The 22848-nt window shown below is 49.2% G+C and overlaps 1 protein-coding gene across 1 annotated transcript in view; it reads left to right on the top strand.

Annotated features, from left to right (window-relative positions):
* Nucleotides 1–487: 487 nt before the first annotated feature.
* Nucleotides 488–22848, top strand: part of polr3b (polymerase (RNA) III (DNA directed) polypeptide B) — a 30304-nt gene continuing 7943 nt past the window's right edge. Inside the window, exons 1-24 of the mRNA XM_030366217.1 lie at nt 488–681; nt 822–854; nt 2049–2105; nt 2183–2247; nt 2338–2413; nt 2752–2852; nt 2963–3054; nt 3172–3289; nt 3873–3981; nt 4734–4856; nt 5500–5616; nt 5799–5933; nt 7098–7259; nt 7695–7895; nt 12992–13154; nt 13861–14014; nt 14474–14548; nt 14719–14817; nt 15071–15198; nt 18088–18297; nt 18738–18896; nt 19297–19414; nt 20213–20355; nt 22580–22683. Coding sequence (XP_030222077.1) covers nt 610–681; nt 822–854; nt 2049–2105; nt 2183–2247; nt 2338–2413; nt 2752–2852; nt 2963–3054; nt 3172–3289; nt 3873–3981; nt 4734–4856; nt 5500–5616; nt 5799–5933; nt 7098–7259; nt 7695–7895; nt 12992–13154; nt 13861–14014; nt 14474–14548; nt 14719–14817; nt 15071–15198; nt 18088–18297; nt 18738–18896; nt 19297–19414; nt 20213–20355; nt 22580–22683 — 2814 coding nt within the window. The 5' untranslated portion in view covers nt 488–609. The remainder of the gene's footprint in view (nt 682–821; nt 855–2048; nt 2106–2182; nt 2248–2337; nt 2414–2751; nt 2853–2962; nt 3055–3171; nt 3290–3872; nt 3982–4733; nt 4857–5499; nt 5617–5798; nt 5934–7097; nt 7260–7694; nt 7896–12991; nt 13155–13860; nt 14015–14473; nt 14549–14718; nt 14818–15070; nt 15199–18087; nt 18298–18737; nt 18897–19296; nt 19415–20212; nt 20356–22579; nt 22684–22848) is intronic.

The following is a 22848-nucleotide window of genomic DNA, read 5'->3' as shown; positions in this document are numbered from 1 at the left end:
TCAATATGAAAAAGATCCTTTATGTTGCTGAGAGGTGATAGTAGATAGATAGTCGTACAGGTGATAGTAGATGGATAGATAGATACTAGTAGTAGTAGTAGTAGATACTAGAGTTGATAGTAGATAGTAGATATAAAACTGCCCAACCAGGCTCATTCAATCTGCCCCCCTTAATCATCCCCCTGTATAATTGGCTGATTCCTTAATTCCCTCACTCCACCTCAAGCCTGTGTGTGTGGTGAGCGTTCTGGCGCAGATTGGTTGCCGTGCTTCACCAAAGTGGTTGCTACACATTAGCGGTGGTTGCTTCTTTGATTGTCCAGAAAAGCGCAATATGAATTTAATCTATTATTATTATTATTATGTATGTATGTATGTATGTATGCATGTATGTATTTTATTTTTTATTTTTTTATTATGATAGTAGTAGAGGTGATTAGCAGAAATGATGACAGCCAGCAGGGGGCGCTACGCACCTTTCTGTAGTTCTAACGCAGCAGGAACAACGATGAAGAAGTAGTTGCTTCCGATTCTCGAATGCATGAAATGCATGTGTTTGAGTATTTATGGAGTTTAACTTAGATAGTTAGTAGGATAGTTGGGGTCAACATGGACCTCCTGGCTGAGGAGTTCGGGGACCTGACCCCCCAGCAGATCGCAGCTCCTGTCAACACTATAGAGGTAAATGAAGGAGGGTTATGCAGAGCTTCACACACCATGCTGTCTAGAGCAATACACTGTCAGATGGTCGGATCATTAACCTAGAGAAAAGCACATGTCCATACCTTCCTATATTGATTCATTCATTTGATAATTTACAGGAAAAATGGAAATTGCTCCCGGCTTTCTTAAAGGTAAGCTCTTTGTTTATGTCCAAGGCATTTCATCTATTATCTATGACTGCTTTGAAAGTGGTATCTGGAATAATCTGGACAACCGCCCAACATGGTGTTTGTGGCGGTACTGTGTACCTGTCTAATGCTGTTATGCAGACGTGCAAACAAAACAACACTTCGGGGAAGCGCGGTCACGCCAGCCACACTTATAAAGAAAAGCGATTGCGCGTCTAAATAGCTTTGTACGGTAAAGCGCGTGATCACCGAAAGGGATCTTGTATAATTATAAATTAACACTCGAATTGCCAAGAAAGTTGTTTACAACGGGAAACATAAAATAAAATAAAAATCCTTCTGTCTTACAACATTCATTGCTTTAAAGGCCTATTTAATAAAAACAATAAAAAAATCGAATCAAATTGTTTTCTGCAACCTCCTCAGTTCTTTTGTTAAAGTTCCCATGGCATGAGAATTTCTCTTTATGATCCTACGAACACTAGGTATCCTGCTCCGCCTTTTGAAACAACAAAGCTCAGATGCACAGATTTGGAATTTGGCACCATATGTTGTCATATGGGGCCAGGTTACCTCCCCTTTCTCTGCTTTGCCCGCCCATAGAATTTTGCCCGCGCGCAACCCAATAACGAAAGCTTGCGTAAACCTCCCATTTGGTGAAAAGACTAGACTGCGGCGGGTTCTCTGACGTCTCTGGTAGCTCCCCCCCATCTCCCAACCCTCTCCCCACCCCTGTCTCCCAGCCCGCTCCCCAACCCCGTCTCCCACCCGTCTCCCTCCCCCGTCTCCCACCTGTCTCCCACCCCTCTCCCACCACTCTCCCCCCGTCTCCCCACCACTACACTTCATACGCCTTGTATTTACCGTTCTTTTACACTGTATTGTATTTATTTATCGTGAAGTGTGTCAGTTGTTTTTCTGGCTATCTATATAATCGTCTGATGAAGAAAAAAAAAATTCATTTATAATCATTTGTATAAATAATAATGTATCAAACCCCTCCCCATTGGTCAAACCACTGGACCAGTGGGGAGGTGAGATGACCCTGGGGTTCGAGCCTGACACGTGGACAAACGGCTGTATCATTATCTGTGCAGGAAACCGGATTATGCCAGTCCAGATACGCCTCTTTTCATGCAGTGTCATAATCGCGCTATGATCGTCTTTACAACATAAACATAATGTGTTCATCTCCAGGTCAAAGGTCTGGTAAAGCAGCACATCGACTCATTCAACTACTTCATCAACGTGGAGGTAACATTCAAATGATAAAAACTCTGTTGTAACTGCGCTTGAATATACAAATTAAAACAAATATGGTTATTTTATAGATCAAGAAAATCATGAAAGCAAACGAGAAGATCACCAGCGATGCTGACCCCATGTGGTACCTCAAGTATGTCTCAGACCCCGTCATTTTACTCTCACCTTTTAACAAACGGTTTGGCCTCAGTGAACTCTATAAGTCACCAACCTTGACTTCCAGGTACCTGAACATATACGTGGGCATGCCGGATGTGGAGGAGAGCTTCAATGTCACCAGGCCCGTCTCTCCCCATGAGGTTAGTGTGGAGCAGCACATCGTCAGGTTAGATGTGTGTGTACTGTAATGTCTGTTAGTATTCTGTAGTGCTGGGAAAGGGTGGTCCGGCCACCAGACCACCTGCTCCAACCTGCATCCTCACCAATACATCCCAGTGGTTAGGATGTTGGATTCCCTAACAAATGTTTCTAGGTTTTATCCCACCAGTCAGCACTTGCTCATTAATAACATCTAATGCCAATTAAATAAATCACTAAATCTTTAAAAGCCTCTTCTAAAGGTACTAGCTACTGAACAGGTAATGAAGTAGTGCAGTCAGCCTTCCTGTGGTGTTGATTCAGTGTGTGTTTGGACCAGTGCCGTCTGCGAGACATGACCTACTCAGCGCCCATCACCGTGGACATTGAGTACACAAGAGGCAGCCAGAGGATCATCCGCAACGCCCTGCCCATTGGAAGGTGCTACTGAGCCTCACAGAGCCACCTGTTCACTGAGTTCACTAGTTTGTACACATTTAGTATTTTTGTATTATCGTCATGCTTGTCCTTTCCTGTCTCTATAATCTCAGAATGCCCATCATGCTGCGCAGCTCCAACTGCGTGCTCACAGGGAAATCCCCCATGGAAGTGTCCAAACTCAACGAGTGCCCTTTGGATCCAGGTTCAGTACCGTCTCCCTCCACCAAATACAAAGACATGAAATGGCTGCCCTGCAATATGTCGACATAACTGAAACTGAAGATGTATGAAGTGAGTTTGTGGATGTGTTTGGTGACAGGTGGGTACTTCATCGTGAAAGGGCAGGAGAAGGTGATCCTGATCCAGGAACAGCTCTCCAAGAACCGCATCATCGTGGAGCAGGACAGGAAAGGAGCCGTCGGGGCCTCGGTCACCAGGTGATGCACATGCTGCTCTTTAACTGGTCTCACACCTGTGGACACTGCTCTCACACCTGGTAACTCTGTTAGATCTCAAACCTGTTAACTCTGGTTAGATCTCAAACCTGTTAACTCTGGTTAGATCTCACACCTGGTAACTCTGGTTAGATCTCACACCTGGTAACTCTGTTAGATCTCACACCTGGTAACTCTGTTAGATCTCTCACCTGGTAACTCTGTTAGATCTCACACCTGGTAACTGTGGTTAGATCTCACACCTGGTCACTCTGGTTAGATCTCACACCTGGTCACTCTGGTTAGATCTCACACCTGGTAACTCTGGTTAGATCTCACACCTGGTAACTCTGGTTACACTCAGCATTTGGAATTAGGAATGATTCAATATTGGGATCACAGAATTAGTAGAGTAGGTCCCCCAATACAAAACTTGGAAGCCAACAGCAAAATCAATTGCTATTTTGATATTTCCTTATAACTAAAGATGGGTAATGAGCGCATGTATATTCCTTCAATTGAGTATTTCTGGAAGTTTTTTACCTTTTTACTTACATTTTATTTGAATGATAAACTCTCCTTTCAGCTCAACCCATGAGAAGAAGAGTAGGACGAATATGGTTGTGAAGAAAGGCAGATTCTACCTGAGACATAACACTCTCTCCGAGGACGCGCCCATCGCCATTATATTCAAGGTAATGATAACATTCTCCAATTGGCCTAGACACGGACACGGTGCTGTACCTTGCTTTGTATGCTAGGGGGCGCTGTGAGACCATAACAGGATGAGTAAGAAAGTAAGCTTTTTCTGTATATATTTCTTAAATAAAGAACCTTCTCTTCTTGTAGTCTCAGTTAAATTTGTGTCCAGCAAGTTTTTATCATTACCTCTAGTTCCTTCCTATGTTTTGTTCCTTCTTCGTAGAGCTGTTTTAAATCCCCTGTGTAGTCAAACACACTGTTGAATCGGTATCCACCACACCACATTCCCATAAGCAAATATCAGAGATGTAATGATAAGTTAACCGGCTCACCAGTGCCTCTGACATTATGTTCCCAAAACCAACCCCAACGGCCAGTTTACCTGTTGGTATTGCAATATATACTTTTCTGAACTTAATTATCTTCATTCTTACGGTCATAAATTATATTTTTTCAGATAAACATCTATTGTATGACACAGTCTTTATACTTAGTTTTCTTGCTGTGTTTAACTGTCGCTCTGTGTTCTAACTGTCGCTCTGTGTTTTTGACTGTCGCTCTTGGTTTTTAACTGTCGCTCTGTGTTTTAACTGTCGCTCTGTGTTTTAACTGTCGCTCTGTGTTTAACTGTCGCTCTGTGTTTAACTGTCGCTCTGTGTTTAACTGTCTCTCTGTGTTTTAACTGTCTCTCTGTGTTTTAACTGTCGCTCTGTGTTTTAACTGTCGCCCTGTGTTTTGGGGGAAGGCCATGGGTGTGGAGAGTGACCAGGAGATTGTTCAGATGATTGGAACAGAGGAACACGTGGTGGCCAACTTCTCCCCCAGCCTGGAGGAGTGTCAGAAGGCCGAGATCTTCACCCAGACTCAGGTACTTACCTGGCTTGGCTTCCCTGAATCCTGGTCAGCGTGTTGTAGGCAGACTTCTAAAGAATATGCTGACGCGGGACCTGTGAACACGCAGACTACAGAGAACAACACGGCGATCCCAGAGTGAAATACTTTGATTTAATTTACTTTGTATCTTCAATTTCTATGGATTTGAGAAATGTCTGCCTAAAAATCCACCACATCCACAACGTGCTAAATGACTTTCCGCTCGGTGATTGTTCGAGGTTGTGGCGCTCCATTGCTCAAGTAATGCAATCAATTAATCAAAGAATGCATTGCACCTTTTCTAAGTTTTGATTCCGAGTGATTGTGTTTGAATATATAATAGACAGAGCACAGGGTGGGTGGTCTCTGTGGATGTCTTCAGCCTGCTTAACCTTTGACCTACATTTCTAAATCAGTCACATATTCAGTTAGGCACTGACTCAGGTGTATAAGCGTGTTCAGGATGTCTGGTTTCTATTGTGTATGTTGGTCTTTGAACATAAACATCAGTGTGTAACATTTTAAATCCATCATTTTGTTTCTTGGGGTATTTTTTGCACGATGTCTTTCTACTGGCTGATTCTTTAGTTCTTATTATCTGTGGTCTGCTCTGTGTGATGCCCACCCCCTGTGTCCAGGCCTTGAAGTACCTGGGCAACAAGGTGAGGCGACAGAGGATGTGGGGTGGACCCAAGAAAACCAAGATGGAGGAGGCTAGGGAGCTACTGGCCCAGCTCATCCTCACGCACGTACCAGTAAGCCTTCGTCATCTTCCTCCCACCTTGTGCCTTCGTTAGGCAATTGCAAATAATTAGCATGCACACCTTTTATTATTTTATATTATATTGCTGTGTATGATTTTCTTTGACTGGTGTTTAAATAACTTCTTTAATATTTTGTATTGATGTATGTTGTTGGTGTTTGTCCACTCATCTAGGTGAAGGAGTTTAACTTCCGGGCGAAGTGTGTTTACCTGGCGGTGATGGTGCGCCGGGTCATCCTGGCTCAGGGGGAGCACAAGGTGGATGACAGGGATTACTATGGAAACAAGCGTCTGGAGCTGGCTGGGCAGGTACCAGAATAATGCGCCTTCTTATTACAGTTCATAGCGGAGTACTTTGTAATTAAAGGAGCTGGATGGAGTCCCACCAGGATGCTCATATTTATATCAAGTGGCTATTTATTCAAATCAGAATTATTTTGAGAGAGGGCCGCATTCCAAACTTCCATTCAGTCTGATCTGTGAGACAAACCAGCTTAACAACGCGCTGCCAGACACTGTGCAGAGGCCTGATCCAAGAGGGAGCCAAGAGGACGCAGGCTGCAGCCCGCCTCATCTCTCACCTGCATCTCCTCTCCTTTTAATAAGATGCTCATCATCCCCACCCTCGGCTTTTGTGTCTGCCTGTTTTGTTTAGGTCCCCCCCAGCCCCCGCTTGGTCGGACGTGGAAATATGCTCCATCACATAGGGCCCAGTGCCGGGATGCATGGGGGACACACATTGTTCTTCCTTCCAGTGGCGTGACAATGGAATGGCAGTCTTGACTGGAGCGATTGAGCTAATCCTGTAGCTCAGCTCTGATAATGTAATTACTGCTGTCTTGAGGCCTTTAATCCCCCCCCCCCTTCCTTTACACAGACCAGGTTGGGGGGGTGAGAGGGAGGGGGAGGAGAGGGGAGAAAACTGAGCCCACTTTTTTTTCGACCGTGGGCTTACACACTCGCGACGCAACAACAGCAAAGCTCCGTGCTCTCCAATTAACAGTTCTCTGACATTCAACTAATTGGCTCGGCAGCGCTACTGAAGCTTAATTTCTTTATTAATTTGAGCCTGTTTGTTTTGGATTTATGCTAATGCACAGGTGGGTGGGGGTTATGCCAGAGGTTGCCTCCTGTGGGGGGTGGGGGGGGGTGTCTGGGCGTAGGGCCAGGTCAGACTTATCAGAGAGCTGGCAACGCTGGGTTATTAAATCTGACAGTCAGCACCGTCTCTCTGCTGATAAGGGAGTACACACACACACACACACACACACACACACACACACACACACACACACACACACACACACACACACACACACACACACACACACACACACACACACACACACACACACACACACACGTGTTGACGACTCCATCACACAGGGCTCTGTTCAGTGTGTTGATGTCCTCCGTTGTGTGTTGGTTGAGTTTGTGCTTCCTCCTCTCCTCACTCCCCCCCCCCCCCCCTAGCTGCTCTCTCTGCTGTTTGAAGACCTGTTTAAGAAGTTCAACTCAGAGCTGAAGAAGATCGCCGACCAGATCATCCCCAAGCAGAGGGCAGCTCAGTTTGACGTGGTGAAGCACATGAGGCAGGACCAGATCACCAACGGCATGGTCAACGCCATCTCCACCGTAAGTCCGCAGGGCGCCTGGGGAACCTGGGGCTGAACGCCGTCTCCACCATGGGTCCGCAGGGCGCCTGGGGAACTGGGGTCTGAACGCCGTCTCCGACGTAAGTCCGCAGGGCGCCTGGGGAACTGGGGTCTGAGCGCCGTCTCCACCGTAAGTCCGCAGGGCACCTGGGGAACCTGGGAATGAACGCCTTCTCCACCGTGGGTCCGCAGGGCGCCGGGGGTACTGAACACCCCTCACTAAGTGTGAAACGGCTTGTTTGGGCTCAAACGTGCGAAATGATGGAAAAAATTATGTTTTTGACGCTGAAATTGGTTTTGCAGAAATTAACAGTGTGAGAATAATAAGGGGTATTTCTAACATGCAGGCAAAACGCAGTCATTAACCCTAAAAATGCATGATGTCACCCCTTTTAAGCCCTGACCTCTTTCACAGGGGAACTGGTCCCTGAAGAGGTTCAAGATGGACCGTCAGGGCGTTACCCAGGTGCTGTCCCGCCTCTCCTTCATATCCGCCCTGGGCATGATGACCCGCATCTCCTCCCAGTTCGAGAAGACCCGCAAGGTCAGCGGGCCGCGCTCCCTGCAGCCGTCCCAGTGGGGGATGCTGTGCCCATCAGACACGCCCGAGGGAGAGGTGAGTGCATCACCAGAGGTCTCTCTCCACGCACCTCTGCAACACTTTCAGCACATGGGGGGGTCCAACTTTACCACTTTGTTGGTGTATCAGTCACACAATAAACTGGAGCCGAAAGAGCACTCCAACACTCCAATAATTGTTTGGTTTGGGATTTAAAACTGGGCAAGCCCTACATTACACTACTATTAACACTGTTCTAGGTGAGATTTAACCCCTACATTATACTACTATTAACACTGTTCTAGCTGAGATTCAACCCCTACATTATACTACTATTAAAACTGTTCTAGGTGAGATTTAACCCCTACATTATACTACTATTAACACTGTTCTAGCTGAGATTTAACCCCTACATTATACTACTATTAACACTGTTCTAGCTGAGATTTAACCCCTACATTATACTACTATTAACACTGTTCTAGCTGAGATTTAACCCCTACATTTTACTACAATTTACACTGTTCTAGGTGAGATCTAACCGAGAGTTACGTATGTAACTACGGTTCTATGAATTCTGGATGACCGCCAGAGGCAGTGCTTAGCACTCGATGTTATCCATCGCTCATGCGTAGGTCGAGTATTTAATATCTAATATCTATATTTAATATATAATAAAGTCACACGTGACCGTCGATGACGTCGGGCCGCCCGTCTATATAAGCCCACGTCACTCTCCAAGATGTCCCTTCAGAATCTTCTCGCAAGATTCCGAGTGACAGAGAAATCTGGCGGTCATCCAGAATTCATAGAACCGTAGTTGCATACGTAACTCTTGTTCTATTTCATTCTTACTGACCGCCAGAGGCAGTGCTTAACACTGGATGACTTTTACCAGTGTAGTCACGAGGAATCCTGTACCCACCTATTAGGAAGGGCCTGAGGGTTCCTGAAAAACTACTGCAGCCACTGCGTGGTGAGCAGCTACATTGACGCTGTAAAATCGGGCAAAGGTGCACGCTGACGCCCAGGAGGCCGCTGAACAAATCTCAATTAGAGGCAATCGTCGTAATGCTGCCCAGGAGGTGGAGACACTCCTGGCGGAATGGCCTCTGATGATAAGAGGCAAAGGCAGTCAAGGAAAACAGGTCCAGACCCAAGTACCAGAGGTAGGTCCTATGAGGGAACCTTGACAGCCCGTAGGGGGTTCCTCCGCTGGGCTCCTTTTAAGAAATCGGGTCACCAATGAATGAGACCCAACCACCCCCCCTATCAACCTTAATGTGCCTGGATGAAATGGCAGCCACATAGACCCTTAAAGTGGAAGCAGATAGCTTCCTCTCCAGTAAGGACTGCAAAAAACGCAGTATAATTGGCACTGAGGAACACTCCAGTACCTCTCTCTGAGCCTCAAACCACTTTGCAAATATCTTCCACCTGTTAGCATAGCAAGTGCCCTGGTGGAGGGAGCTCTTGAGTCTATGATGGTTTGAACTACCTCCTGGTCACATTCCATTATAAGTGGATCAGGCCCCTCAAGGGCCAAACCCATAGCTGCAGGCACTCTGGTCTGGGGTGCCAGATTAGGCCCCCCAGCTGTGAGAGCAGGTCCCGCCTCTTCGGCAGGCACCATGGACCTCCATCCAGCAGCCTTTACATTACTGGAAGCCAAGGTCTCCCTGGCCAGTTAGGGGCAACCAGCAGGAGTCTGTGGTTCCCCTTCGGAGCTCTGTCTAGAGTTAACCTTATCAGTGGAAATGGAGGGAAGGCATAAAGGACCTGACGTGGCAATGGCTGTGCAAGGGCATCCTGTCCCATCGGACTCGTCTCTGACAGAGAGAACCAGAGGGGGACAATGTGTTGTGGACTCTGAAGCAAACAGGTCCTCCTCTGCTGTGCCATATTTGCTCCATATTGCCTCTACTACCTCTGGGTGGATTTGGCGCTCCCCCGACGGAGGTCTCTGGCGTGAAAAAGTCTGCCCCCGTGTTCTGTGGCCCTGGAACGTGCATAGCCCTGAGGCTGGAAAAGTAAGGGAGAGCCCATACAAGAAGTTGCTGTTCAACCCGTAATGACTGAGCCGACCTTGTGCCCCCTTGGTGGTTCACATTGTAGACAGCTGACTTGTTGTCGCATCGTACCAGAACATGTCTGCCCCTCAAATATGGCAGGAATTCGCGGAGTGCTAAATAAATAACACGGAGCTCGAGCACATTTATGTGCTGTGTCCTGGGCTGCGCACTCCAGAGTCCTCTCATCGCCCTGTGCTGCCACACTGCCCCCCAGCCAGAGAGCGAAGCATCGGTCACCACCACCTCGCGGCGTAAGGGGATCGAACCCAGTGTGACACCTTTGGCAAGATATGCCCTGCGTCTCCTGGGTTGTAATGCCAGGAGGTATTGACTGGACACCCTGACATTCCTGGATCCGTGCAACCTCGGATCTAAGTGGAGGCCATTGGTCCAAACTTGGAACGGCCGCAAGTGGAGGAGGCCCAGTGGCACTATTGACGTTACTGACGTCAGCATTCCCAACAGCCTGAGAAAAAGGCTGTACCTTACCATCCTGTCCTCCCGAAAATGCAGGAGGATCTGGAGTATGGCCTCTACCGGCCGCGGAGACGGGAAGGCAAGCATTTAGACGGAGTCCAGGGTTATGCCAAGGAACAGTACCTATTGGCTGGGTATTGGACTACTTTTGCCATAGTTGACTGGAAGACCCAACCTTTCCACATGGCCTAGGAGGGCTGTGGTGTCCTGCTCTCAATCGTCCAGATAAGAGAGGATTTGCATTCCGGTGGCTTGCATTGGTGCGAGCGCTGCCCGCATGCACCTTGTGAAGATCCGTGGGGCTAGGGATAACCCAAATGGGAGGACCCTTTACTGGTAGGCCCGCCCTTCGAATGCGATGCGTACGTATGGCCTGTGATGTGGTGCTATCGGGACGTGAAAATATGCATTCTTTAAATCTATTGATGGGAACCAGCTTTGCCGTGCAACGGCCTGGAGCACTTCCGCTGTCTTTAGCATGTGAAAGGGCAATACTTTAAGAAAACTGTTCAGCCCTCGTAAGTCCAGTATAGGGTGAAACCCACCCTCTTTTTTTGGAACTAAAAAATACACTGAGTAAAACCCAACTTGCTGTGTCTGAGGATCTACGATCTCGATGGCCTTCTTCTCCAGGAGTGTGGATACCTCCTGGCTGAGGGCCTGTCGCCTTGTGGGATCACTGAATGTAGTCATTCTGATTCCCTTGAAAACTGGGGGCCGGCGTCTGAATTGGAGATCGTACCCCCGGGAAAGCGTGGTCACCACCCAAGGGTCTGTAGTGCAACTTCCCCAGCAGATGAGGTGCTGCTGGGCCAAGTGCCCTGAGCCCGGCCCTGAGCCGTCAGTACCTGCCCCCACGACCTCTTGTGGGCCTGGGGCACAGACCCCTCTGTGCCTGGCCTTATGGGAGCCCGACGGGGTTGATGGGGTCGCTCAGGAGCTGGTGAGGTCCTGGGATAACCACTAGGACGTGCTGGCGAAAGAGGACGATTGGTGCCATAACCTTGTGGAGGCTGCTTTCTCGGTAGGGATGTAGCTCCCCGAAGGCTAGCAAACTGCTGGTTAGCCTGGATGCCACGATTCAAGGCCTGTTGTGCTGCTTGGCCAAACAGCTCTCTTGGAACTACGGGGAGAGTGCAGAGGGTTCTGTGGCATGGCTCTGATAATGGGAACTGGGCCAGCCATACCTGGCGGCGAGCCCGCGTAAGTGACGACATCAGCCTACCAAGCACTCTGGTCATGAAGGCAAACGCTTGCAAAGAAGTGTCACTTGGACTGAATCATCCACTGAAGTATCTGCACTGGATGATTGCAAGGACCGAGACAGGGCCAGTATCAAATGGGACAAGGAGTTCCCGATACGTGCCGCTGTGTCATAGCACTTTGTTAATAGGTCATTAGTGATGCGACAATGTGGCATGGGACAGCAAGCATTCGACCTCAACACCTCCTCTGGTGCCACAATGAGGGAGGCAATGGTCGGCTCTACGGCTGGCATTTGGTCAAGTCCATGCTTGCTGGCATTCTGCATTGAAGCCAAGGACCTGCTGTCACTGGTGTGATGACATAGAGATCTCAGGTCTGGCCAGCATCTGTGGAGCTCCTCAATATATGGCTGGGAGGGAGGAAAAAGTATCTTGTGGCGGGACACGCCTAAAGAATGCACAAAGAATGTTTGCTGTTGGAGCCTTTTCGATTAGAAGGTGACAGCGTTTATGGGGCTGAAAAACTCAAAAATCTGAAACCGCCCTCAAGAGTGGGAAAACTTGAATACGCTCCGTTTACGTCACATACATGCGCCAGTACAGGGAAATAAACAAACGTGTTGGAATATTTCCATGCGTCGGACCTTCAAGCTGCTCTGGCAGCTCTAATAAACGTACAGGAGTCTTTGCACGAAATGTATAGGATATGTACAGATAGTTTTACTGAACAGAGAAGGATCTGTAATTACACGCAGCGGTAGCCTTGTTTTGGTTTTCGCGGCGCAGATGAGAGAAGAAGGAAGATTCTACGCATGCCCTCAGACATGGCGGTGTTGTGTGATAGTGTATCACAACACCACCTTGCCGCCTCGCATGTATACCCAATCGAGTTCCGCACACTTTTGCGTCACTGTTTGCACGCAGATTTCCTCCCAAAAATGCTTGTCTAAACACGGAATAAAGTAAAGACGTGACGACACTTTTGTGAGTTGGGAAGGTAGAGAGCAGAAAAAAACTGACGTGCCGCCCCCCCTTTCTACTCCCTCCCTTAATTTCTCCACAATTGAGGAGAGTTGTGGTGAAGCTATGTTAGTGCTGTGTGCGTGCATGTGATTGACATGAAAGATGGATGCCCTGAACCAATGGGAGGAGAGGTCCCCTGATAGGTCAGACGCTCCTCTGTGCTCTTCAGAGACGCGTGTTTCAGTCTTAACTTCCAGATGTTGTTTCCTCTTTGGACACACAAAATATAGAATGCCTTTGAACCAGTCTTATTTGTAGAATTGATAGCATTTTGTTGATATTGTATCCCTTTTGTCTCTAACTAAGCTTTGATACATTGAGTATTTTTTAAATGATGTACTGTCCTTGTAACCTGGTTGGTTTGTGTGTTCCCCAGGCCTGTGGTCTGGTGAAGAACCTGGCACTGATGACCCACATCACCACTGACATGGAGGACGGACCCATCATCAAGCTGGCCATGAACCTGGGCGTGGAGGACGTCAACCTGCTGTGTGGAGAGGAGCTCTCCTACCCCTCCGTCTTCCTCGTCTTCCTCAACGGTAGGGAGGAGAGATGATGGCCAAACCTAACCCACCAGACCTGGAGAAGAGCTTCCATCTCCAGGGACCGGGAAGGAAGGTCTTCTGCTGTCCTGGTTCCCAAATGGACATTTTTGTTGTGATATTTGGTTTTCCCCTTAATGAACATTTATTATTTAGTTTATGGTTGTTGAAACCTTCCCCCCATTTCATTATGATTCAACGGTGTCCTAAGTGCATAGAAGGCCCGTAAACAAAGAGGAAGGCTTTTCTTCTTTGGTTCTTTCTATTAAAGGACGACTTGAAAAGGAGCTACTAATCCATCCTGTTTGAAACCTAATGGCTAATACCATGAAGGGAGGCAAGGCTGGCCAATAAGTCATTAATCGTGTGCCACCGGTTGATATTACTGTTGTGACACAACTTGGCCCATTAATTACAGTGTGTTGTCATTAGGTCCTTTTTTGCTTGTTTACGATAACTGTCAAATTATAATAGCTGTCGTTTAATTAGCTGCCTGCTGCTGCTGCTCAAGACCATGGGGGTCTTTGTGTTCAGTCATATATGCGCCATAGGACCACACACTCTATAACTGTGTGTGTGTGTGTGTGTGTGTGTGTGTGTGTGTGTGTGTGTGTGTGTGTGTGTGTGTGTGTGTGTGTGTGTGTGTGTGTGTGTGTGTGTGTGTGTGTGTGTGTGTGTGTGTGTGTGTGTGTGTGTGTCCCAGGTAACATCCTGGGGGTGATCAGAGACCACCAGAAGCTGGTCAGCACCTTCAGGCTGATGCGTCGAGCTGGCTTCATCACAGAGTTCGTCTCCATCTCAACCAACCTGACGGACCGCTGTGTGTACATCTCCTCGGACGGGGGGCGCCTGTGTCGGTAGGAGAACTCCATGTCCTGTAATGTGGGGTGTATTGTAGGTGTGCATCACGCTTCATCATGTCTGCATGTAATTGTTTAAATGTGTTTGTAATGTTTAAATTTGGTTTTGCATTTACATTAACATTGCCACTACTGATATTGTTTGAATCTTGAATATGGAGAATATATATTTTAATTTCTCTACGGCCTCTGTGCTTTCTATTCTGACTCCACAAGTTGCATGCAGCATGAATAATCATATCGTATGTGTGTATATAAAGATATTCAAGACATAGAAACATAGAAATAAATGTGTACACAGGATTATGAAACAAATATACCTTAATTAAATTAATTGTTCCCTTTTACAATATTATTGACATGTTTATCATCCACAGTTTTGTGAAATTGTAAATGAGACCAACCTGACCTCAAGCCTTGATAGATGATCCGTTGACCTCTGACCAATGTCGTTAGGCCCTATATCATCGTGAAGAAAGGTCAGCCGATGGTGAAGAACCGACACATCGATGAGCTTTCTCAGGGCTACAGGTACAACACCTCACAACACGTTACTGTGACAGCATAACCTTGTCCTTGTCTCCCTGTCCTGTGTTATCATTGAGGCGGTGTATTGTTGATTGATGTATCCCATCTCTCCTGTCCTGTGTTATCATGGAGACGATGTATTGTTGATTGACTTATCACTCCTGTCTTGTCAGAACCTTTGAGGACTTCCTTCACGAGAGTTTGGTGGAGTATCTGGACGTGAACGAGGAGAACGACTGTCAGATAGCTCTCTATGAGCACATGATCACCAAGTGAGTATCCTGACCACCAAAGTCGTAATGAATGAATCATTGATGGGTTTATTAGGCTGAAGTGATGCTTCCCTAGGACTGGTTGCTTTCTCGATCTTTCTTCTGAAGGGTAGGATGACAGCAGGCCAGTGGTATTTGATGTGTAGATGCTGAAACATACTACAGGTTTCCGTGGTGGACGACTGGGAGGATGTGTGAGGTCTCTGCTCTCACCGTGCTGTGCGTGTCTTCTCTTGTCGTTATGTTTATGCAGAGAGACAACACACCTGGAGATCGAGCCCTTCACGCTGCTTGGAGTATGTGCTGGTCTCATCCCCTACCCCCACCATAACCAGTCCCCTAGGAACACATACCAGTGTGCTATGGGCAAGCAGGCCATGGGTAAGTCTCAGTCCATCATAAGCCACTGTGGATAGATCGATTTCAAAAATAGAATCCTTTCTCACACGACAAAAAGTTGGCTACTATATATATTAGTGCTGTCAGTTTAACGCGTTACTAACGGCGTTAACGCAGACCAATTTTAACGGTGTTAATTCTTTTATCGCGCGATTAACGCTCTTTTGGCTTGGCAAACATTGCACGCCTCACAAAGTTGTTGGGACAAGCAAGTATACGGAGCGGGTACACACACACACTTAAAAATGTGTGTTTGTGTGTCGCTCTGTTAAAGCCTGCACGAGAGTTCAATGTTGTCATTAGCTGTCGCGTCTTTCTGACCAATCGCAATTCAAGGCCCACCTGGGCTGTACCACTTGGGGAGGGGCCGCTCAGTTACTCCCCTCTAGACAAAATCGACTTGGTTGCGAAGTTGACAGTTAGTGAGTGTAGCGTCTGTTGAGTGAGTGAGAGGATGCGGGCGCACAGCCCCGAAACGTTAACGGCCCAACGGGAATACTCCCGACTCTCCCGATTACCACTCCGCCACCGTGTGTGTGTGTGTGTGTGGGTGGGCGTTATTCTATTGCCTGGTAATGTGTATAAGGCCTACGTACGGTAGGAACATTTATACTTGTGTAAATAATAAATGTTGTAGTATTTCCCATCTTTGCTGAGCAAGATATTTGTTCGATAGTTCAGTTATTGAAACAAATGAAAGCCTGGGCTATTGAAGTTTTACGGTAGGCCTACCACGTGTCATGCACCTACACGATGTCAAGTGGACCGGGTTGTGGTTTTTAAAGTGAGGGAGAAAGGACTGCGCGCTTGGTTGCCATTGGCCTACTTGCACTGTTAATGGTGTATGGTGGCATAACTATGTGAGACTGAAGTTGTTTCAGGGTGTTTTGGTGAACTACAAAATAGCAGGGAGGGATAATTATGTGAATTGATACAAATCCACTAATGGCAGCATTTTACTTTGAAAGCTGGTGGGCAGCATGTCTTGAAATACAAGGACAGAAGGAAAGGATGCAAAGCCAATTATTCAAATCAGGCCTACTCTTGACTTGTAAAACTAAATAATAAAATCTGGGCCTATCATTGGGCCCATTGGGCCTAACACGAACATTATTTCACAGCTATTTACATGGGTTGTAAGCCTAACATTGTTTGAGGCAAATGTGGCTGTTAATAGGTATTTCAGAATGTTGGTCATGGTGTTAAGAGCCAATTAAGATTGAGGGACTTCATTTATAGATCAAGTCAATCCTCCTTGCCCGGCCGCAGGCAACCGAAACGTTGTTGCGTTCGTCAATATAAGCGAACAGAGTCGCACTGTACCGCAATAACCAGTAGCGCACCGCTCGGTGGAAACGAGGGATACGACTGAGCGGGTTCGTTGGTTGTCGTAGCCTAGACTTGAGGGGATAACCCCTCCCTCCGGGCTGCTCCACAGCCAGGGCTCCTGCTTATTGGTTCATAGCGCAGCCAGGGTTCAAGCCTATTCGTGAACAGACGTAGGTGGGATCCAGATTCCTGAGCTAGTCACACCCTGCTCAGAGGAGGTCTTTCCTCCTCTATCCCTTTGAGCCCCATGTTATTCACCGGCCGCCAACACTTTCGGGGAAATGAATGGGAGTCAATGGAGGCTGAGGGAGGAACGTCCTCCCTGAAGTAATTGTCAATAGGCGATCGGGGGTGCTAATGTCCCTCTACCCAGGGAAACGAACATTACATAAACAATGGCATTAAAGTAGTCATATTTAAGGGCATTAATTCATAACAGTGGTCTGGGCAATCTACATTTTTTATTCTCAACAATGTTAAGGAGGATCTTCCTCACTGGAGATCTTCCACAGAGGGGGGGGGGGGGGGGGGGGGGGGGGGGTGTGTGTGTGTGTGTGTGTGTGTGTGTTTTTTTTTACAAACAATGGAATACACTGACGAATGCCAATTATACAAAGTCTTTACCCCTCGCCCCCCCCCACACACACACACACACACACACACACACACACACACACACACACACACACACACACACACACACACACACACACACACCTCTCCCCCCATGTCTATGTTTATACACTGACCAATACACACCAGTGTGTGTGTGTGTGGGCCCTTTGCCTGCCAGTCACCCAGAGTGTCATTAGTGATTCATTGGTGAGCCGTCCTCTGCATGCGGGGTCAGTATGCTCAGCTGCAAAAGACCCCAGAGTACGCACCCTCGGCGCCGTGGCAACCAGAACCCCCTTAAATGGCCCGGCTAACATTTGTAATAGTAACCCCCCCCCCCACCCCTGCCCCGCTTTACAAACACGCAGACTGGAACTATATTTGGCCCAATATCCTCTGGCTCTGAGGTCTTGTGTGGACAGCCCTATACATGTGCAAATGGAGCTGTGTGGTCGGAGCCCATTACCACAAACACTGTGCTTGTAGCCCGATTGTCGACTAATGGCGGCGGACAAAAGCTCCTCCTTCCAGAGGGGGGCGGCCATGTTAATCTCTGACAGACGTTGATAACTCCCCCTGATCTCTCAGTAGCCCGACCCTGACCCGGACTGACCCCAGCTCATACCTGGGGTCCATATGGGAAGCCTTCATTAGCTGACCTTTGACCCTCGGGAGGGGAGAGGAAATGAGCATCCATCAGGGAATGTCTGACTCTATATGTGGAATGAAAGTCACTTTGATTCCCCTTTTCACTTTAAAGGCTTTAAACACAACCGTGTCACTGGCTGGACTCTCCGCTTCGGGACACATTTATAAAATGTGCACCTCATTATATGCCTGTAATATCGTTGGCTGTTAAGAATATTTTCTGTTAGTTAATTCTCCCTAAATGCACAACCTGTGGTTCATGTCACCGTCTCCCTCCAGGCACCATCGGCTACAACCAGCGGAACCGCATCGACACGCTGATGTATCTGCTGGCCTACCCCCAGAAGCCCATGGTGAAGACCAAGACCATCGAGCTCATCAACTTCGAGAAGCTCCCTGCCGGCCAGAACGCCACTGTGGCGGTGATGAGCTACAGCGGCTATGACATTGAGGACGCCCTGATCCTCAACAAGGCCTCGCTGGACAGAGGTAGAGCAGGCCCTGAGGAGAGAGTTACCATGGGAAAGCTATTCCTGCTTTATGACCCTTTATCATGTGTGTGTGTGTGTGTGTCTGATGCAAATAATGAACTTTTCTAGCATCGAGAAGAAAGGGCTAAAGGATTCAAGGTTTTATTAACGATTATTATATGAGATTAGAATAGAATAACCTTTCATACTCAATTTTTTTGTAGCAATGGCTATTTGTGCAGCCACTCACACAAATGGAATCATGTTTGTTGGCCAAGGTGATTAAGAAGAGACCCTCAAACCTAACAACTGATGCTAATCAAAGACCGGGATTTATTGGGAAACATGTCAATGGCTAATGACATGGCGTGAAAAATGCATCCTGAGGATTAATCAAAGCTGTAGTTCCTTTGTTGTTGAGCAGACTGAAGCCTATGAACACGGTCCTGTCCCTCTTAGGGTTCGGAAGGTGCCTTGTGTATAAGAACGCTAAGTGCACCTTGAGGCGCTATACCAACCAGACGTTCGACAAGGTGATGGGCCCCATGCTGGACGCAGCCACGCGCAAGCCCATCTGGAGGCACAACATCTTGGACGCCGATGGCATCTGCTCCCCTGGTGAGGAACACCTCACTTCTCCCAGCATGCTCTCTGGGTTCAGCCATGTTGCGGATGTTAAGGCTGGCTTGTTGTTGGTTATTTCTAATGGAACCAAACAACTTTTAGGTTCACAGTGATCAAGTTAATCAAGTCGATTCAACTTTATTGTAATTGCAAAGTCAGCAAGTATAGGCTTAGGGTTAGGCTTAACAATCTGTATTGATAATGATTGAGCAGATTTATAACGACATACAAATGATGATCTATCTTTTCATCTATCTATAAAAAATTCCTTTCCTCACCCCTACAGGTTCAAATCCAGCATAAGGCCGTTCTGGTGCGTGTTTCTTCAGGCGTGTTATGGCTTTAAACAGTATGTCATTCCTCCACTGTCTGTTCTCTGTGCCCGGTGGTGCAGGGGAGAAAGTGGAGAACAAGCAGGTGTTGGTGAACAAGGCCATGCCGACCGTGACCCAGACGCCACTGGAGGGCAGCACCCAGCCAGGCCAGCCCCAGTACAGGGACGTGCCCATCGGGTGAGCCCACCGCCAGAACCCCGCCCACATCCACCTCACCTCCCAGAGCCCCGCCCACATCCACCCCACCTCCCAGAGCCCCGCCCACATCCACCCCACCTCCCAGAGCCCCGCCCACATCCACCTCACCTCCCAGAGCCCCGCCCACATCCACCCCACCTCCCAGAGCCCCGCCCACATACACCTCACCTCCCAGAGCCCCGTCCACCCCACCTCCCAGAGCCCCGCCCACCCCACCTCCCAGAGCCCCGCCCACCCCACCTCCCAGAGCCCCGCCCACATCCACCTCACCACTCAGAGCCCCGCCCACATCCACCTCACCACCCAGAGCCCCGCCCACATCCACCTCACCACCCAGAGCCCCGCCCACATCCACCTTACCACTCAGAGCCCCGCCCACATCCACCTCACCACCCAGAGCACCGCCCACATCCACCTCACCACCCAGAGCCCCGCCCACATCCACCTCACCACTCAGAGCCCCGCCCACCCCCCTTACCCCCACCTCACCTCACCCCCACATCCACCTCACCTCACCCCCACATCCACCTCACCCCCACATCCATCTCACCTCACCCCCACATCCACCTCACCCTCACCCCCACATCCATCTCACCTCACCCCCACATCCACCTCACCCCACTTCCCCCTCACCGCCCACTCAGCCCCCCCAGTATGTCCTGGGAGGAGGGGGTTGTGTGGCAGTGCCCTCCCTCTCCCTCTGGAGGTGCAGTAGTTAGTATTAGAGACTGTTGAGTTGAAGAGTATAACGCGAGGGTTCTCCCGCTCCTTCTCCAGCTACAAGGGCTCCACCGACTCCTACATCGAGAAGGTGATGATCTCATCCAACGCCGAAGACGCCTTCCTCATCAAGATCCTCCTCAGGCAGACCAGGAGACCCGAGATCGGAGACAAGTTCAGCAGTCGGCACGGACAGAAAGGTCAGAACCCAAACATATCCTCTGTGTTCAGTCTCACAACTCAGTGGGCGGTCTGCAGCCCCACCGGGCTGGGGGAGAGGGTCTGCAGCCCCGCCGGGCTGGGGGAGAGGGTCTGCAGCCCCGCCGGGCTGGGGGAGAGGGTCTGCAGCCCCGCCGGGCTGGGGGAGAGGGTCTGCAGCCCCGCCGGGCTGGGGGAGAGGGTCTGCAGCCCCGCCGGGCTGGGGGAGAGGGTCTGCAGCCCCGCCGGGCTGGGGGAGAGGGTCTGCAGCCCCGCCGGGCTGGGGGAGAGGGTCTGCAGCCCCGCCGGGCTGGGGGAGAGGGTCTGCAGCCCCACCGGGCTGGGGGACAGGGTCTGCAGCCCCACCGGGCTGGGGGACAGGGTCTGCAGCCCCACCGGGCTGGGGGACAGGGTCTGCAGGGCAGTATCTGCAGCAGGTCCTCGTCTCTGCACATTTGTTGAGTCAATTCCCAGTCTTTTTCTCTCTCTCTCTCTCCCTCTCCCTCTCTCTGTGTGTGTGTGTCGGTGTCTCCCTTTTTTTCTCGAGGGGTTCCTTTGCCATTAATTGGCTCTTTGTCCCGCCCCAGACTATGTAAATGTATTACAGCCCAGCAGTATTCTGCCGCTCCTGGGAAAAGTGTTTACAACCTCCATTGTTTGGCTGCACCCCCCCTATAGTGGACCAGTATGATGTTTTAATCAGAAAGCTATCTGGCGCCACGCATAATTCACCCAGTTCATTAAGAGCGCCTGGGGACCGGTCAGTGTAGGACGCCCTGCGCCAGGGGGGTCACCGGGGGGTCACCCGGCCCGGGGCCCGTCCGTCCACCACTGGTGGGGGGGGGGGCCCAGCGGCTGTTATCAAGCAGATCACCAATCAATGCATGACGTATAAATATGTTTCATTATATTAAATCGATAATATAAAGCGTAGCTAAATACGTTTAGTTGTTTTTGCATGTTGGCAGCACTAACGTGTTCTCGCCTTCAGCTCCCCAGTTAATTATTTACCGGACACACACACACACACACACACACAGCTCCACACACAGCTGGGGTGGCGGTGAGGGGGGGGGGGGGGGGGGGCGCTCATTGTGCGAGCCGCCAGCGTGGGGCTGTAAGGGGCGGGGTGGAGGGCCGGGCACCCTGGCTGTTGTCCTGCCTTTCTCTGCTGATTTCACGCCTCTTTTATCATTCACTTTCACACAAAACAAACAACACCAAGCATGTCTACGCTGGAACCTAGTCTCTGTCTCTGTCTCTGTCTCTGTCTCTCTCTGTCTCTCTGCACCTCACTCCCCTCTGCATCTCAAACTCAAACCCTCTGCGTCCTGTGAGCGGCCAACCCTCTGACTGGTCTGCTCACTGCTAGTGCATTTTCCCCAGTTAGACGGGTTCAATTTCTCCTCTTGAGCTGACCCTCTCCCTCCCCCCTCCCCCCCTCCTCGTGCCACTTCCTGGGACTCACACTGAAAGTCACGGCTGTGTAATCCTGGTCTCACTGTCAAGCTAAGCACCTTTCTTTCTTTCTCTTTCTCTGCCTCTGTTCTCTCGCTCTCTGTTTCCTCTCTCTCTCTCTCTCTCTCTCTCTCTCTCTCTCTCTCTCTCTCTCTCTCTCTCTCTCTCTCTCTCTCTCTCTCTCCTCTCTCTCTCTCTCTCCTCTCTCTCTCTCTCTCTCTCTCTCTCTCTCTCTCTCTCTCTCTCTCTCTCTCTCTCTCTCTCTCGTTCTCTCTCTCTCTCTCTCTCTCTCGTTCTGTTCTCTCTCTCTCTCGTTCTCTCTCTCTCTCTCTCTGTTCTCTCTCTCTCTCTCTCTCTCTCTCTCTCTCTCTCTCTCTCTCTCTCTCTCTCTCTGTCTCTCTGTCTGTTCTCTCTTGTTCTTTCTCTTTCTTTCTTTCGTTCCTTTTTCATTTGCAAATGGGCCTACGATGTGTTTACCCTGCCCCGGGGAAGAGTGCCTCGGCCTTTTAGCAAACATTTGCGCTCACACTTAAGACTCCTAGCGGCTGGGCCCCCGGCCCCCCACACCTCGTGTGAATCACAAGAGGCCCCTGTGTCCCCACTCTCCTGACTGCCCTGGTTTACTGCTGCTGGTCCCCATGTCGGCAGTACGAGGAGACGGTCCCGTCATGAGGAGGGCATTTAGCACATTTAGTACTAAATGCATCCATTCCAATTTGCCACATCTATAACTAGTCAACTGTGTGTGTGTGTGTGTGTGTGTGCCAGGTGTGTGTGGCCTCATCGTTCAGCAGGAGGACATGCCGTTCTGTGACACGGGGATCTGTCCGGACATCATCATGAACCCCCACGGCTACCCGTCCAGAATGACGGTAGGTACGCTCCCAGAGCTGGTGTCTCCTCCCTGGTGTTTCCCCCCTGGTGTCTCCTCCCCCCTGGTGTAGGGCTGAACGATCTATCGTTTTCGACCGAAAATCGCGATCTCAAGCATTACGATTTTGGGATCGTCAAAGCTGCGTTTTTTTTTTTTTTTTTTT

The sequence above is a fragment of the Gadus morhua genome, chromosome 9 (genome assembly GCF_902167405.1).
Source record: "Gadus morhua chromosome 9, gadMor3.0, whole genome shotgun sequence".
Lineage (NCBI taxonomy): Eukaryota > Metazoa > Chordata > Actinopteri > Gadiformes > Gadidae > Gadus > Gadus morhua.
Note: the sequence above shows the minus strand (reverse complement) of the source record. Positions and strands in the feature narration are given on the sequence as shown.